Consider the following 19378-nt stretch of genomic DNA (forward strand, 5'->3'; position numbering starts at 1 on the left):
GACGCCCCAGTGTCAGATAACAGTCCGGAGGCATACCCTACGAAGCCATCTCCACCAGAGGACAGCACCGCGTATTCTCAAGTGGTGGCTAGAGCAGCACAATTTCACAACGTAAGCCTCCACTCAGAACAGGTCGAGGATGATTTTTTATTCAACACACTCTCCTCCACCCACAGCTCATACCAAAGCCTGCCTATGCTCCCTGGTATGCTCCGGCACGCAAAAGAAATCTTTAAGGAGCCGGTCAAAAGTAGGGCAATCACACCAAGGGTGGAAAAAAAGTATAAGGCGCCTCCTACAGACCCGGTTTTCATCACTACACAGCTGCCACCAGACTCTGTCGTTGTAGGAGCAGCTAGGAAAAGGGCCAACTCCCACACATCTGGAGATGCACCACCCCCAGATAAAGAAAGCCGCAAGTTCGATGCAGCTGGTAAGAGAGTCGCAGCACAAGCTGCAAACCAGTGGCGCATCGCGAACTCCCAGGCACTACTTGCGCGCTATGACAGAGCCCATTGGGACGAGATGCAACATCTCATTGAACATCTGCCCAAGGACTTACAAAATAGGGCAAAACAAGTGGTTGAGGAGGGACAGACCATTTCCAACAACCAGATCCGCTCCTCCATGGACGCTGCAGATACAGCTGCACGGACAATTAATACATCTGTAACTATCAGAAGGCATGCATGGCTCCGAACGTCTGGATTTAAACCAGAGATTCAACAAGCAGTTCTCAATATGCCTTTTAACGAAAAAGAACTGTTTGGTCCAGAAGTGGACACAGCGATTGAGAAACTCAAAAAAGATACGGACACTGCCAAAGCCATGGGCGCACTCTACTCCCCGCAGAGCAGAGGGAATTACAGCACATTCCGTAAAACACCCTTTAGAGGGGGGTTTCTGGGTCAGAGCACACAAGCCAGCACCTCACAAGCAACACCGTCCAGTTACCAGGGACAGTATAGAGGAGGTTTTCGGGGACAATATAGAGGAGGGCAATTCCCTAGGAATAGAGGAAGATTTCAGAGCCCCAAAACCCCTACTACTAAACAGTGACTCACATGTCACTCACCCCCTCCACACAACACCAGTGGGGGGAAGAATAAGTCATTATTACAAAGCATGGGAGGAAATCACTACAGACACTTGGGTTCTAGCAATTATCCAACATGGTTATTGCATAGAATTTCTACAATTCCCTCCAAACATACCACCAAAAGCACAAAATTTGACAAAACATCATTCCAATCTCCTGGAGATAGAAGTGCAGGCACTATTGCAAAAGAATGCAATCGAATTAGTGCCAAACACACAAATAAACACAGGAGTTTACTCACTGTACTTTCTGATACCAAAGAAGGACAAAACGCTGAGACCAATCCTATACCTCAGAGTAGTGAACACTTTCATCAAATCAGACCACTTTCACATGGTCACACTACAAGAAGTATTGCCATTGCTAAAACTACATGACTACATGGCAACTTTAGACCTCAAGGATGCTTATTTCCATATACCAATACACCCATCGCACAGGAAATACCTAAGGTTTGTATTCAAGGGAATACATTACCAATTCAAGGTACTGCCTTTCGGATTAACAACCGCACCAAGAGTCTTTACCAAATGTCTAGCGGTAGTCGCTGCACACATAAGAAGGCAGCAAATACATGTGTTCCCATATCTAGACGACTGGCTAATCAAGGCCCATTCGTTAATAGAGTGCTCAAATCACACAAATCATATCATACAAACCCTCTTCAAACTAGGGTTCACCGTCAACTTCACAAAATCCAAAATTCTGCCGCGCAAGGTACAACAATACCTAGGAGCCATAATAGACACATCAAAAGGAGTAGCCACTCCAAGTCCACAAAGAATTCAAAATTTCAACACCATCATACAACGCATGTATCCAACACAAAGGATACAAGCAAAGATGGTACTACAACTCCTAGGCATGATGTCTTCATGCATAGCCATTGTCCCAAACGCAAGACTGCACATGAGGCCCTTACAACAGTGCCTAGCATCACAATGGTCACAAGCACAGGGTCACCTTCTAGATCTGGTGTTAATAGACCGCCAAACTTACCTCTCGCTTCTGTGGTGGAACAACATAAATTTAAACAAAGGGCGGCCTTTCCAAGACCCAGTGCCACAATACGTAATAACAACAGATGCTTCCATGACAGGGTGGGGAGCACACCTCGATCAACACAGCATACAAGGACAATGGAACGTACATCAAACAAAACTGCATATAAATCACCTAGAACTTCTAGCAGTTTTTCAAGCACTAAAAGCTTTCCAACCAATAATAGTTCACAAATACATTCTCGTCAAAACAGACAACATGACAACAATGTATTATCTAAACAAGCAAGGGGGGACGCACTCCACGCAGTTAAGCCTGCTAGCACAAAAGATTTGGCGTTGGGCAATTCACAACCAAATTCGCCTAATAGCACAATTTATACCAGGGATCCAAAATCAACTCGCAGACAATCTCTCTCGAGATCACCAACAGGTCCACGAATGGGAAATTCACCCCCAAATTCTGAACACTTATTTCAAACTCTGGGGAACACCTCAGATAGACTTGTTTGCGACAAAGGAGAACGCAAAATGCCAAAACTTCGCATCCAGATACCCACACAAACAGTCCCAAGGCAATGCCCTATGGATGAACTGGTCAGGGATATTTGCTTACGCTTTTCCTCCTCTCCCTCTCCTTCCTTACCTGGTAAACAAACTCAGTCAAAACAAACTCAAACTCATATTAATAGCACCAACTTGGGCAAGGCAACCCTGGTACACAACGCTGCTAGACCTATCATTAGTACCCTGCATCAAATTGCCCAACAGGCCAGATCTGTTGACACAACACAACCAAAAGATCAGACACCCAGATCCAGCATCGCTGAATCTAGCAATCTGGCTCCTGAAACCCTAGAATTCGGGCACTTACAACTTACCCAAGAATGTATGGAAGTCATAAAACAAGCCAGAAGGCCATCCACCGGGCACTGCTATGCAAGTAAATGGAAGAGGTTTGTTTGCTACTGCCATATTAATCAAATACAACCATTACACACAACTCCAGAACATGTAGTGGGTTACTTGCTTCACTTACAAAAATCTAACCTGGCTTTCTCTTCCATTAAAATACACCTTGCAGCAATATCTGCATACCTGCAGACTACCTATTCAACTTCCCTATATAAGATACCAGTCATTAAAGCATTCATGGAGGGCCTTAGGAGAATTATACCACCAAGAACACCACCTGTTCCTTCATGGAACCTAAATGTTGTCCTAACTAGACTTATGGGTCCACCTTTTGAACCCATGCACTCCTGCGAAATACAGTTCCTAACCTGGAAGGTGGCATTTCTCATCGCCATTACTTCCCTAAGAAGAGTAAGCGAGATTCAGGCGTTTACAATACAGGAACCTTTTATACAACTACACAAGAATAAGGTCGTCCTAAGGACCAATCCTAAATTTTTGCCAAAGGTTATTTCACCGTTCCATCTAAATCAAACAGTGGAACTTCCAGTGTTCTTTCCACAGCCAGATACCGTAGCTGAAAGGGCACTACATACATTAGATGTCAAAAGAGCATTGATGTATTACATTGACAGAACAAAGAACATCAGAAAGACTAAACAACTATTTATTGCATTTCAAAAACCTCATGCAGGAAACCCAATATCAAAACAAGGTATAGCCAGATGGATAGTTAAATGCATCCAAATCTGCTACCTTAAAGCTAAACGACAGCTGCCCATTACACCAAGGGCACACTCAACCAGAAAGAAAGGTGCTACCATGGCCTTTCTAGGAAACATCCCAATGCAAGAAATATGTAAGGCAGCCACATGGTCTACGCCTCACACATTCACCAAGCACTACTGTGTAGACGTGTTATCCGCACAACAAGCCACAGTAGGTCAAGCCGTATTAAGAACATTATTTCAGACTACTTCCACTCCTACAGGCTGATCCACCGCTTTTGGGGAGATAACTGCTTACTAGTCTATGCAAAACATGCGTATCTACAGCGACAGATGCCATCGAACTGAAAATGTCACTTACCCAGTGTACATCTGTTCGTGGCATCAGTCGCAGTAGATTCGCATTTGCCCACCCGCCTCCCCGGGAGCCTGTAGCAGTTTGGAAGTTACCTTCAACTATTTGTATATGTATCATCTCAACCTTAAATAGGTGCATACTTAGTCACTCCATTGCATGGGCACTATTACTACAATTCAACTCCTACCTCACCCTCTGCGGGGAAAAACAATCGAAGATGGAGTCGACGCCCATGCGCAATGGAGACAAAAGGAGGAGTCACTCGGTCCCGTGACTCGAAAGACTTCTTCGAAGAAAAACAACTTGTAACACTCCGGCCCAACACCAGATGGCGAGCTATTGCAAAACAGGCGAATCTACTGCGACTGATGCCACGAACAGATGTACACTGGGTAAGTGACATTTTCATTCTCCCAAATGAGGACATCTGCATTGCCTATCACCTGACCCAGTGCGTCCAGGATGAAAGACTCCCGGTGATCGTTTGGAGCATATAAGGTGGCAAGTGTGAATGTGTATTCCTGTATGATAATTTGGAGAGATAAACGTCTACCAGGGACATCAACCTGCATCTGAACCACCCTTCCAGGGAAATGAGAGGCCCAAAAAATGGCTACACCTGCCCTTTTCCTCGTGCTGGAAGAGAAAAAATTGCGCTTGCAAGAGTTTCCAGTCTGCCTTAAGGAGGTGTGTCTCCTGAATGAGACAGATGTCAGACCTGGACTCCCGTATGTGGACCATTGGACTCCTGGAGTAAGAGTGTGGGTGAGGGTTATAGGCAAGATACTGCCAGGGGAAGTTGGCCTATCACGCTGCACCCAGATAGCATACATAGTCCCTGTCGCTTCTTGGGGCGTAGGTAGGTAGGTAGAGGGAGAAAAAAGAGAAGAAAAAGATATATGGAACAATAGTAAACAACAGAACCAAAACTGTCTCTCCAGAAACCGCATTAAACAAAACGATTGGGGTCTGTGTTGTAGCAGCCAAGGGGGGTCGTTCATCAGTCCGCGAATCAGGGTGCTCCACCACTAGCGCCTATCAATCCTACCCAGTGGAAATGGGTCCCGTACAGGCCGCACACCGCAACAAGTGAGCGGTCAATTTCGCCAGTGTCAGTAGAGGGGCCTATTGTGCTCGTGCTACAGCAATGATGTTATTCAATTATTTTCAGGGTTAAAGGCGTTATCTTGATGCTGAAGTTGGCAGATGGGGGTTGCTCTTTCATTCTTGCTGTCTTCTTACGTGTGGTACGTCTGGAGTTCGTTGATAAATATGAGAGACTCTGAGGGGTGAATGAGAAGACCCTTCTGGAAAACAATAGACAGAATTGCTTTTGCTTACTCCCTGGTGTGTACACTGTGTGTTTCATTGTCCCATAGAAAGGTGAGACAGAATGGGTGCCCCCAATGGTAGCCGATTTCTTTCTCTTGTACGAATTCTATGATGGGTCGCAGTAGACAACTTTGCAAGGTGATGGGAGAAAGGTCATGGTACAACTAAACTTTGGTACCTTCAGAGTCTATGGCATTGCGATCTTGTACAACTCCCATAATGGTTTCTTTCTACTTGTAGTAGTGCAAGCATGTAGGAGGCTGGCGTGGCTTACAGTGGGTACCTTGTGGTACTTACACCTTGTGCCAGGTCCAGTTATCCCTTATTAGTAGAATAGATGTGTTTCTAGCAGCTTAGGCTGTTAGAGGTAGCTATAGCTGAGCAGCTTAGGCTGAACTAGGAGACATGAAAAGCTTCTACTATACCACGTATATCATATAGCACAATATCATCAGAAAACACAATACTCAGAGTTACTAAAAATAAAGGTACTTTATTTTAGTGACAATATGCCAAAAGTATCTCAGAGGATACCCTCACTTAGGAGGTAAGTATGATACACAAATTATATGTACACAAACCAAAATCAGGTAAGTAACAGTAAGAAAAGTAGTGCAAACAATGTAGAATCACAATAGGATGCAATAGGTAGAAATAGGCCTAGGGGCAACACAAACCATATACTCCAAAAGTGGAATGCGAATCACGAATGGACCCCAGGCCTATGGTATGTTGTAGAGGGTCGCTGGGACTGTGAGAAAACAGTAAGGGTGTCCAAAATACCCCACTCCAAGACCCTGAAAAGTAGGAGTAAAGTTACCCTACTACCCCAGAAAGACACTATAGTCGAGATAGGAGATTCTGCAAGAACCACAACTGCTACCAAAGCACTGAAGATGGATTCCTGGACCTGAGGCCACACAAGTGTCCAGGGTGGGCAGGAGCCCACTAAACCCCGGATGAAGGTGCAAAAGGGCTGCCTCTGGGTGGAAGAAGCCAAAGATTCTGCATCAACGGAAGGTGCCAGGAACTTCTCCTTTGGTCAGAAGATGTCCCACTGCGTGCTGGAGGTTGCAGAAGTGTTTCCACGCAGAAATACCACAAACAAGCCTCGCTAGCTGCAAGAGCCGCAGTTGAGGATTTTGGGTGCTGCTGGGGCCCAGGAAGGACCAGGATGTCGCCCCCTTGGAGGAGGAGACAGAGGGGGCGCTCAGCAACTCAGAGAGCCCCCACAGAAGCAGGCAGCACCCGCAGAACTACCGGAAAAGGCACTTGGAAGACCTGAGGACAGAGGTCGACTGGGTCCCACGAAGTCGGAGTCCAACTCAGCGAGTTGGGCAATGCAGGATGGAGTGCTGGGGACCCAGGCTAGGCTGTGCACAAAGGAAGTCTTGGAAAAGTGCACAGAAGCCGGAGCAACTGCAGATCACGCAGTACACAGGTTTGCTGTCTGGCGTGGGGAGGCAAGGACTTACCTCCACCAAATTTGGACAGAAGGACCACTGGACTATGGGAGACACTTGGACCCAGCTCCTGTGTTCCAGGGACCACGCTCGTCAGGATGAGAGGGGACCCAGAGGACCGGTGATGCAGATGTTTGGTGCCTGCGTTAGCAGGGGGAAGATTCCGTCGATCAACAGGAGATTTCTTCGTGGCTTCCAGTGCATGATGAAGGCAGACAGCCCTCAGAGCATTCACCACCAGGAAACAGTTGAGAAAGCTGTCAGGATGAGGTGCTACAATGTTGCTGGTAGTCGTCTTGCTCCTTTGTTGCGGTTTTGCGGGCGTCCTGGGGTAGTCAGCAGTCGATCCTTGGCAGAAGTCGAAGAGGGAAGTGCAGAGGAACTCTGGTGAGCTCTTGCATTCGTTATCTGAGGAATAGCCCAGAGGAGAGACCCTAATAGCCCAGAAAGGAGGATTGGCTGCTGAGAAAGGTAAGCACCTATTAGAAGGGGTCTCTGACGTCACTTGCTGGCACTGGCGACTCAGAGCTGTCCATTGTACCCCAACACCTCTGAATCCAAGATGGCAGAGGTCTGGGACACACTGGAGGAGCTCTGGGCACCTACCCTGGGAGGTGCTGGTCAGGGGAGTGGTCACTCTCCTTTCCTTTGTCCAGTTTCGTGCCAGAGCAGGGCTGGGGGATCCCTGAACCGGTGTAGACTGGCTCATGCAAGGAGGGCACCATCTGTGCCCTTCAATGCATTTCCAGAGGCTTCGGGAGGCTACTCCTCCTCAGCCCTTCACATCTATTTCCAAAGGGAGAGGGTGTAACACCCTCTCTCAGAGGAAATTATTTGTTCTGCCTTCCTGGGACCAGGCTGCCCAGGCCCCAGGGGGGCAGAAACCTGACTGAGGGGTGAGTAGCAGCAGCTGCATTGGAGACCCCGGAAAGCAAGTTTGGCAGTACCCGGGTTCTGTGCTAGAGACCCGGGGATGCATGGAATTGTCCCCCCAATACCAGAATGGTCCTAGACATGTTACATGGCCATGTTCGGAGTTACCATGGTGACGCTACATATAGGTATTGACCTATATGTAGTGCACGCGTGTAATGGTGTCCCCCCACTCACAAAGTCCGGGGAATTTGCCCTGAACAATGTGGGAGCACCTTGGCTAGTGCCAGGGTGCCCACACATTAAGTAACTTGGCACCTAACCTTAACCAAGTGAGTGTTAGACATATAGGTGACTTATAAGCTACTTAGGTGCTGTGAAAATGGCTTTGAAATAACGTGGACGTTATTTCACTCAGGCTGCAGTGGCAATCCTGTGTAAGAATTGTCTGAGCTCCCTATGGGTGGCAAAACAAATGCTGCAGCCCATAGGGATCTCCTGGAACCCCAATACCCTGGGTACCTAGGTACCATATACAGGGGAATTATAAGGGTGTTCTAGTGTGCCAATGAGAATTGGTAAAATTAGTCACTAGCCTGCAGTGACAATTTTAAAGCAGCGAGAGAGCATAAACACTGATGTTCTGGTTAGCAGACCCTCAGTGATCCAGTTAGGCACCACACAGGGAACACAAACAGGGCATACATTATGAGCACTGGGGTCCTGCCTAGCAGGATCCCAGTGACACATAGGCAAAAACAAACATACATACAGTGAAAATGGGGGTAACATGCCAGACAAGATGGTACTTTCCTACAAAGCATGTTAGGATGTCTTGGGGCTGACCATGAGATTTAGCGGGCCGACATGCTCTGTGGGGTTCAGTCTAGCATAATGTCTTGCGGAGAGAGGTCTGGGGCAACATGGTGGAAGAGCCTTCAGACGTAATCTTCCAGGCCCCCGGCAGCAGCCTGGAACGGGAACCCTTTAATTCTTATATTAGCCCACTATGACTTGTTTTCAAGGTCTTTTACCTGGTAGCGCAGTATCGAATTTTTATCTTCAACTCCAGCAGTTCACCACAATGTGCATTCAGTTCTTCTCCATGTGTCTCACTGGTTTGTTCAAGATTTGCCCATCTCCTTCACTTCTCTTGTGAGGCCCTTAATGTCTGCAGCTCTGTCCTGTTTAAGGGTTGCATTATCGTCCCGCAGAACACCAAAGAGGGTCTCCAGGATGGTACACGTGACCAGTTCAGTTCCACTGGCTGTATTGGGGCTGTCGTCATCAGCCACAGGCGATGACGAGCGGGAGGTCCCCCTTTGGTGACCTGTTTTTTCACTTGTGGGCTTGATGGAGTCATCTTTTTTATTATTCCGTGGGCCTGCCATGTTCACCCTAGCACCAAACAAGGAGTGTCTCCAATACCCACTGCTTTACCCGGCTCGACCTGGAGGGCGCTGACGGTTGTCATTCATTAATTTGCTGAACCTCTACCACGTCCACCCCCAGAGGAGAACCTATTCGTAGTCACAGTGCACCAAGCTGCCAGTTCTCTGGCCAACCAAACTGAAGAAGCCCGTGCTACCATTTCCAGTTGGCAAAATGTCCAAGCTGATGCGATTATGTTGTGTTATCCCTGCGGAGTCAAAACCAACAGAAAGTAAGTTCCCTGCAGCCAAACTGCACTTCAGTGATCTCTCAGCTTTGGAGAAGGCTCCCTGGTACATCCACCCTGAGAGAGCATGGGCAATCGGCGTTCAAGATATATGCCCTCATTATGACTTTGGCGGTCTTTTTTAAAGACCGCCAAAGACAAGGGCGCCAGAAGACCACCATTGCTGGCGGTCTTCAGCCCCTGATATTATGGATACTACTGGATTTCTGATCCACATTTTGGGTGGAAATCCAGCAGTAGTCATGCTGGCGGGTGGAGGCGCTGGGGCGGTTCCACCAATGGCCCCGCCGGAAGGATTTTGCCTGCCGTATTATGTGCAATAATACAGCCTGGCGGATCCTGATGGCGGGGCGCTGCCGGAGGTGGAAACGCCCGTTCCCTGCTGGACGACCTCCTCCCCGGACTAGGTAAGTCGATCGTCTGACAGTGGAGGGGATGTTAGGGTGGGGGTGGTGTGTGTGCATGTGTGAGTGGGTTTTGTCTGCATGTGTGCCTAAATGTGTGTATGCGTGGTTGTATGCATGTATGAATGTAGAAGTGAGTGCATGTATGAATGTAAGTGTTTATGCGTGTGTGTGTATGTGAGTATGAGTGTTGTGGTGAATGTGAGTATGAGTGTTGTGGTGAATTCCTGTATGGATGCATGTGAGTGAATGCGTGTATGTCAGTGTTGGTGAATTAGTGTATGCTGGTTGCATGTGCGTGTCCATGTGCATGTATGCGGGGAAGGGGGTGGGAGAAGTAGGGCGATCTACCTGGAGGAGGGGCAGGGGTGGGGGCCATCTACCTATAGAGGGGGATTGTGCTTGCGTGGGGGGTGGAGGAGTCGTTTGACGGTGATAGGGATGAGATTCCTTGTCACTGGTAGCCTTTCTGCCAGGGTTTTCATGGGGGTGCTACTGACGCAGAAACCCTGGTGGAAAAATGGCTCCTAATACTGTCTTCCGTGGACCGCCGGGTCGGAGATGCTCATTTCCGACCCAGCGAGTCCAACCAATCTGGCGGTAGGAGACGAAATGTTGCAGGTTGCCAGAGGCCCCCCCACACTCATAACCACCACAGTGGCCCTGGCAGGCAGTAGACCGCCAAAGTCATAATGAGGACCATAGTCTGGGGTGGTGCTATAACATGGGGACACCCATCGTGCAGCACCCTGTTGCTGGGGTGGGAAATCAGGGGCGTCCCAGGCTCACCTGCAGGTCTTGGGTGCTTGTGGTTGATCACTTCTCAGTAGCTCCTTGACAGGACGCCACCGCGGTGGTGGCAGGCAATGAACCAACAAGAGGTAAGCAGGCCCCTTTCCTACTCTCCTCGCTCGTTCTCCACCTGAACTCCCACCAACTCCCCAAGCCCAGAGGCACAGGTCCCTCCAGTCGCTCCACTGTGATCTTGGGCAGGCCACAGCACACCAATAGATTCACACCTCGCATTAGAGGCCCAGTCATGTTCTGAAGTCCCGCCGTGGGCTTTCCAGGTCAGGGGCTTTATCTATTCGGATGTCAGGCAGCCGCTCCCGTGGCCTCTCGGGGGCAGCCTGTACCACAGGTACATTGCACGGCAGACAGTGGCACAGCCCAGACCTCTTCTCTGTTCAGCTCCCAGCTGCCTCCATTTTGAGAGCAGACATGCCACGGAGCACGGTGACTGTTGTACGATATCAGGTCACTGGGATTGCCCGCCACTGGGAATACATGCCGCCTCGATCCTGCACCTCTCAGAAGGCTGTACTGGTGCTATTCGGCATGCTGGGCACCCAATCTTGGCAAGTAACAGTAGGGTAAACAGAGGAGCCCTGCAAGTTAGTTGCCACCCGGGCACCTTCTTGGACATGCCCCAACTCCTTGTGTTTTAGACACATCACTCCAGTTGTGATCCTGGCCACAATCAAAACTTTCAGAACATCTTTTAGCATAAGGCCCTCCGCATAATATGAACACAGCCTAATACATCAGCTGAAGTAAAATACTACTCCATTACCATCAATGTAGCCACCAACGGAAACAAGACACTGTTGAAGACAATGAAGCACTGCATCAACCCCTGCCAGACTCACATATTCCTCACTCCACAGAAATATGCAATGTTATTAACCTCTTTTTCACAGAATAAAAAAAACTGAAAATCTGACAGCACATCAACGAAACCAAGCCTATTTCATCTCAAACACCCACCCTTCCCATAGAATCCTGCAGTGCTGCAGTGATCAGCCTTCAAAGCTGTATCCCTCCCATATGTGGCTGACATAATCTAGTCCCTTAAAGCCACTTCTTGTGAAAAATAGGTCTTATCAGAGCTCTATCGGAGGATGCTCTCTTACCCCTACTGACCATCGTCAAAGCCTTCCTCAGACATGGCATCTTCTCAGATGCTGATTTTTTTTCAATATTTATTTTTTATATGTGGTTTTAACTATAGTACACATAGATGGTGCAAAACAGCTGAACTACACATACAATGGTACATTGTCAATACCATTGTTAGTTCCTCCCTCAGTCAAGGCATCTTCTCAGATGCTGTCAAGACTGGCCATTTCCTGCCACTCCTAAAGAAACCCACACTAGAAACTGATTTGTTTGCAATATTCATTGTGGTTTCAACTATAGTACACACAGATGGTGCATAACAGATGAACTGTACACACAATCGTACATTGTCAATACACTTTGTATAAATCATCTCAAAATGTCAAACTACATCCACTGTGAGATAAATTTGCCCCCTGTCAGTCTCCAGCAATCGGATACTACTAAGCTTGTACAATCTATAACTTTGAACTTGACACCATTTGCTTCCGCCTGCTCCCTTATGTCCCCCATAAATTTTGCAATCTGATGCTCACTACCTAGCGAGGACTAGGCGTTTCAGAGTACAGCAAGCCATTCAGCTTGCTTGTTCTGGGACAGTCCGTCAGGGGTGGTGGTCCAACTGCACCACCTCACATACTTGTCCTGTTGTTCGGAACACTGCTATGATTCTTATCCCGCCCTATCCTCTTCAGTAGTGAAGGCCATCAGCACTTCAAGCCAGAGTTCTGCAATGGGCTTCCTACAAAGTCTCCTCTGTTCGTTCCACAGTCTTTTTTCACCTACAATGTGGCGGACCACCTCTAGAGTCTGATGGCCTTGCCAACTACTGCTCTATCTCTTGCATACCATTCATCACCAATGTCATTCTTTAAGCAATCTTTGTTTAATGCCAAAAATCACATCAATGCTAACCATTTCCTGCACAACTACCAACCTGGTTTAAGATAATGCTGCAACGAGAAGACTGCCACCTTACACATCATAGATAATGACCTCTTGAGCACAGATGAAGATGACCCCTGCCTTTTCATATTGCTGGACCTCTCAGCTGCCTTCAACACATTTAACTATCCCACCCTGCCAGGGACCCTCAAGTCATGAATGGGATTCTCTGGCAATGTCCTTCATTGATTCTACTCATCTGTTTCCAACCAACACCAAATTATTCACATGGGCACCTCCAGGTCACAAAAGATCCCTATCACATGTGAAGTCCCCCAGGTATCCACACAGTCTTGTGTTGTGTTCAACTTTTAAATGGAGCAGTTTGGTGCTCTACTTACAGATAACAGCATCAAAATTCACCAATATGTTAGTGACACACAACTTTACTTGAAAGTCTCTACTTCAGATATGCAACACCTCAAACACTGCTTGTATATCATCCAGGCCTGGATGTCCAACACCTACCTAAAGCTCAACCCAACCAAGATAAAATTCCTGCTATTTGCCATAAACAACAAATAAAAACAGTGAAAATCACAATGACATGAACCTTGACAGCTTCAAACCTCAAGTCTTACCGAATGCAAGGTCACTTAGATTCACCCTGGACATCAACCTCTCTCTCCCTCATGCAACTCAGTGCCAAAAAACCTAACACGGCTTGGTACTAGCTCTCTAGTCGCAAAGTCAAATCGTTTCTTCAAGAAACCGACTTCAGAACTACTGTTCAAGCCCTTTTACTCTCTCATCTGGATGGTGGTAAAACCCTACTCCATGGCCTCCCAGACTCTAGACTTGCACTCTTTAGGGACATCCTGCATGCCGCAGCACATCCCATTCAGGGCTTAAAAAATTGGATCACATCACTCCCATCCTTAGGGAACTCCTTTAGCTCCCCACACTATCTTTAAAACCAGTTGCATCGTTTACAAAGCCATCTCAACCAGCACTCCCACTTAACATGCACACAAGCTAACCATCTCTGGTTGGTTCTCGTCACACCTGCAGCCAGGACACCATCAGACTGCAGACTAAGAAGTGTAGAAAAACATAAACAAGACAACAAGCCTTTTCCATCTACGCATCCAGGAGCTGGAACAACATTGCTGTACCCATCAGGACCGTACCAATACTGCTCCAATTTAGAAAAAAGATGAAGACTCGCCTCTTTGAAGTGCACCACATCACAATGCAGTAACTGTCTACAACTCAGCTTCCTTTCATTTTACTCGCCATCTTTAAGTTTGCCCTTGACCACGAACAGTGCTCGGCTGCCTTTTGGCTGCTTTCGCACTATATAAATACTGTGCACATATACACTTCCTCCCCACCCTGATAGGCCCCTCACGTCTTTCTCGAGCTGCTGTTTTCTTTAACCTTAGCACGACTGCCCAAGCAAGGCACCTTATTATCTTGGGCAAAACTTGACATCTCCCCAAAGATGTGCTGGGTCACGACTTTTTCTTCAGCACAAATAGCTTTACAAAAATGTTGCTCTTGAAACTCCAAGCGCAGCTGCGGCCATTTTCCTTTAGCTGACACTGGATCCCAGGCATATCAAAGTAGCAGTTCTCTGTTAAACAGGTTGCCTCTTGTGTGGGCAATACATCGCTTTATATGTTTCTTTTCTCTTTGTTTTTTCTTTTCTACTCTCCTATCTGCTGGACGTCTTTGCTTTGGTTAGATTTTCGTTTAACCGCATGGGCATTTTCGTGATGTGGATTGGAGGCAAGAACCCCCTGACACTTTATTTGGTCAAGGTAGAGTTATTAAGAGTTAAGTATATATATGCCATTCCAAGTAGAGCAGCAAAGCAGAGATATTTACAATTCATTTTATACTTCCTGCAGCCCCTGTCCACTATAAGGGTGCATTTGGAAAACGAGTACTTTCCAAAAACCTGGTCTGTCTGTATAGTGAATTCTTTCAAGGCACAGCAACCTGGCCACAATGGCCCCACAAAAGACTACTATGGATCAGAACTACTTTTTATATGTAGACAAGAAGGAATGTCTGACTGAGTCATCGATTGCCAGTCCTGCCAAGCTTCCTAGGTCCACGTGTGATGTGCTGTTCCAGTCCATTTTTTTCTCTTTGAATTCTGGGACTTGAAGTCTTGTTATTCCATTAAAAAACAGGAATACATATCCCAGAATCCACAGGAAAAAACCTTGCCGGGTGCAGCACATCAAGCATGGATCTAGTTAACTTGGAAGCTATGCATTGCCTGTCCAGTTCCGTGCTAAAAGATCACAGGATCTTTTATCCCACTTTACACTTAACATCCGTGCAGGATGCCACAAACAACTAACCACAGCTCCCTCCACCATGCAAACGATATCAAAGGCACAGATAACATTAGAGAGAATCTTGTAATATAATAGTAACAAAGACGCTTGTCTGTGCCCTTCGTGGTGCATATGTTGGAATATTTGCACAACATATTCTTGTGTTTCTGTTTTCAATCTAATGCTGCTGGTATTGTTTTTTCATATTTATAGTCCGCCTACGTAACTGGCAACGAACACATCATCGATGGAGGTTGGAGCCTGTGACCACACAGACCTGCTGAAGGTGTACCAGCATACCGAACCATGTGGCGAATTTGTGACTGGGTGCAAAGGAAGCCAAGAAAATTAGATAATCAATCGTCTAACTGTGCCATTGATGAACTACTCGTACACAAAGCTAATCATTGCATAAATCGGCATGTGACAGTAAAAAAACCCAAATTAAAAAAAATAACCGTTTCTCTGAGAACGTAAGAATATATTTTGTTTCTGAAGTTTCATCTTCCGGACATTTTTTTTCTTCATCACTTTTTTATGGATAGGCCTATTGTATGTAAATTCCCATTCAAATCACAGAAAAATTAAAGTTTATGAATTTCACTTTAAATTTGTGTCCTCTTACTCTATCACACCTTGTTCACTCGGCAAATGTACATGTTTTCCAGCTCCCATTACTTTTTATCTCTGTGCTTAAGTTGGTGTTGTTTCTATATGCCTAGAAAACATTAAAGCTGTATACTGAAAGGTGTTAAAATATAAAGATTTTGAACACATAATTTTCCAAAACAGAAGATCTTGAATTGAAGCGGTGGAGGAGGTCAGATACCTGAGACCTGCACCATATAGAACTTAATGTGGGCATACCTGGTTCGGGTCTCAGGTCCCCTTTCTCAGTACCTACATACTTTCTGAAAGAATATTTTTTGTGAAGTGTTTGGTGTTGCCTTGCTTTTGAGTAGGGTTAGACATGGGCAAGGCTATCCAGCATGCAAAATGTACCTAGTCTGTGCTACACCTATTCCACTTGTGCCCGTGTGACCTCCTAAATTAGAGATAGGTGACACGTAATAGGGCAAGGACATCTACTACCCTCAGAGGTCGACTCAAATCTTTTGATTCAGACAGGAGTAATAAGATCTTCAAATCAAACAATAAGAACCAATAGCAATAAGCAACAAAGTGCAATAAGGAATCACTTACACACACCATGACCTATGTGGCCATAAAGTTTAAACATTTATTGCCCTTATATTAACAATCCTAAAGTCACATAAATAATATGCAAAACCAAATGATAGTAATATAGAAACAACACAGGTTGTCCCAAACGTCTGAAGAATCTTAGTCTGACGAGCAATCACCATTAAATTCTCCAAAAGAATTACAAAGAATTAATTGAGAAATAGCAACATATTTAATTAATTGTGCAGTTGAATCAATCATAATCAATTAATTAATATTCAATTCAATTATTGGGTAGGACATCCCTGCTTCTACTTCTAATTCGAAACACATGTGTAGTGCTGGACTTTGGCACATGCAAAGATTAAAATAGGGCAAAAATCAATTTGGATAACATTTAAACAATGGCGTTATTAAAAATGCAGTTGGATTTATAAGGACAACCGGCAAAGAAAACAAATGCATATTGATTATACCTCTCCTAAAAGAGAGAGCATTTAGCAGAGTCTTCTTCAGCAGAGCAAAGGAACAGCAGTTCTTCAGCGATCGGCATCAGGAACATGAAAAAGGCAACAGTTCAGTAGAGTTTGGTATAAGGTATCTGAACTGTTAGAATCATAAACATTAAGTCATGTGTAGAGCTGAATATAATGAACTACATCATCTGTACTAGACTGACTCCTATTGGACAAGACTTTGAGGTGTGACAATGAGCAACCAAATGAATTTCATTTTTTCCCTCCAATATCATCTTTTTCCGAATTTCCTCGAGATAGGTCCACTTTGATACTCTTCTCCCGCCGACAGTTTCGGCAGAATACTGACATTGTAGAAAATAGCACAGAAGATGACATTTTTACTAACATTATTTCCTGCCAGAAACTAAGACCCATTGTTAAAACTTTAAGTAGTTATCACAAGGAAGTAGAGAATGAACAGAGTGAAGAAGGTAGCAAGTTTCCACTGTGAGCTTTCAATGAGCTAGCTAATAGAAGTAGTTTGTTAAAGAATGTCAATGAAGTCAGCATAACATTACTGTACTGTGGAAAAATATTAAAGCATAGGCCTTTTGACTACTGCTAATACATTAAGAATAAAACAGTTTCAAAAATTAAACCATATAGGTGTTATATATTAGTTTTCATGACTTAGTATCATGCATTTCAAAACATATTTATTACAATATTCAATCAGTCAATAATTTCAAATCATTGTTTTTATTCTTCAGTATTAATAATCTTTTGTCAGTTCAAATTTTTATGATTTCATCAAAATATGTCTTCAACGTTATTTATTATTTCACATGGAACTCCGTCAGTCGCAATTCAAACATGCACATTTTACATTTCTAGCACACATTTCTCTAATTAGGCCAGTTAGTACGTTGTTTATATAATTTGTTTACAAACTTTTCATTAATAATATTTGCTCTCTAACGTGCTCTTGCATTGCTCCTTTACATTGTCAACCACCTGCTTAATGTGACAACCACCACATATTCTCCAAAGTGACTCAGACTGCAAAGGAGCGGTGGTTCCAGTGGCTTTGCACACTTCTTCTTGTGCATCTCTTAAGGCCGCAGAGGCACTTAAAAGTCACACAGGCTATGGGAGTAGTCGAACAGCCTGTTTACATTAGGTCAGTGCAGATCACATTTTGTGCAACGTTGTACATGCTATCCTACCATTTTGTATTGTGTTTGGAAATGCAACTTATTTTCATCTGAAGTTTTATTTAGTTTCAAACAGGCCTGGAACAGGCCTGGAATCACTAGTGACCATATCTCCTAAATCCCACAGTGTATCAGGACACAGACAACATAGCCATAAAAAGGGAAAAGGAAAACCCACCTCCAGTAAACGCTCAACATAGAGTTATACGTTATATAGAATAACACAAAACTTATGGTTGTAACAAATATGTCAGTTTCACTGTTTTTTTCAAAAATATATACAAATATTTTATAATGATTGAAGCAAAAACTGTTATATATAGAAGTTGCCAGACAGCACCCCAAAAAAACAAAAGAAAATCAACTTCACTTTCAAACTGCATACATAACATTCATTTCTTGCATACCATCTTTAAAAGGAAAACATTAAAAAAAACATATACCAGACTTTGTACAGCACCATATTGAGTCATGTGAACATCTTCTGTGCAGTGTACTTGCACAACTTCAGCTTGCACAACATCAAAAGGAAACCTATGTATATTCAATCCCCAGCTACTGGATTTGTGTAATTAAAAGACATAAGTTCCAATATACATTGTTTATTGATCGTTATGTTAGAGAGACAAAAGAAAGAACACATCATTTGAATACAAATGTACCCTCTTTTTGTGTCAGAACAAATGTAGCACAGGTGCCGACTTGCATTTTGGTGAAGTGGTCAGCTGACCACGCACCTTCTTCAGAGCACAGAATGGGGCAGAGGGCAGCCCAACCAAGATCTAAAATTCCAAAAACAAATGTATAAGTGTAAATTTCCTACAACAGGTACATACATCTACTACAACATACAAATGCAACACAAACACCGAGAGACTCCACATGCAAACACTTAAGGCCCATTATGTTGCTTCGGATATAGTCCCACTTAGCACAGGTGTATACTCCAGAATGAGTCAAGTGTATCCCAACACTAATCACCCACCATAATATACAATTATACCCAGTGTGAGCAGCCCTAATTACCTTATCCTTATTGTGATCAACACCATCAGAGAAAAAAACATGATCAGTATACAAAGTACACCTTATACCTGTAGACTACTTAAAAGCAATGTAGTCTAAGTACCCCCAAAATGGTCTTAATAAGGGAAGGGCCCAGATGGATGTATAGAATAGTGTAGGAGGCTGGCCTGGCTTATAGTGGGTACCTTGTGGTACTTACACCCTGTGCCACGTCCAGTTATCCCTTATTAGTAGATTAGTAGTGTTCTAGCAGCTTAGGCTGAGAGAGGTAGCTATAGCAGAGTAGCTTACGCTGAACTAGGAGACATGCAAAGTTCCTACTATACCACTTATATCATATACCACTATATCATTAGAAACACAGTACTCAGAGTTACTAAAAAATAAAGGTACTTTATTTTAGTGACAATATGCCAAAAGTATCTCAGAGGATATACTCCCTTAGGAGGTAAGTAAAATACACAAAATATACACACAAACCAAAATCAGGTAAGTTAACAGTTAGAAAA

At 44.8% G+C, this 19378-nt stretch overlaps 1 protein-coding gene across 1 annotated transcript in view; it reads left to right on the top strand.

Annotated features, from left to right (window-relative positions):
* BDH2 (3-hydroxybutyrate dehydrogenase 2) overlaps nucleotides 1-15596 on the top strand; it is a 189014-nt gene extending 173418 nt beyond the window's left edge. The window contains exon 10 of the mRNA XM_069241530.1: nucleotides 15200-15596. Coding sequence (XP_069097631.1) covers nucleotides 15200-15253 — 54 coding nt within the window. The 3' untranslated portion in view covers nucleotides 15254-15596. The remainder of the gene's footprint in view (nucleotides 1-15199) is intronic.
* The last annotated feature ends 3782 nt before the right edge of the window (nucleotides 15597-19378 follow it).

This window comes from Pleurodeles waltl, chromosome 1_2, assembly GCF_031143425.1.
Source record: "Pleurodeles waltl isolate 20211129_DDA chromosome 1_2, aPleWal1.hap1.20221129, whole genome shotgun sequence".
NCBI lineage: Eukaryota > Metazoa > Chordata > Amphibia > Caudata > Salamandridae > Pleurodeles > Pleurodeles waltl.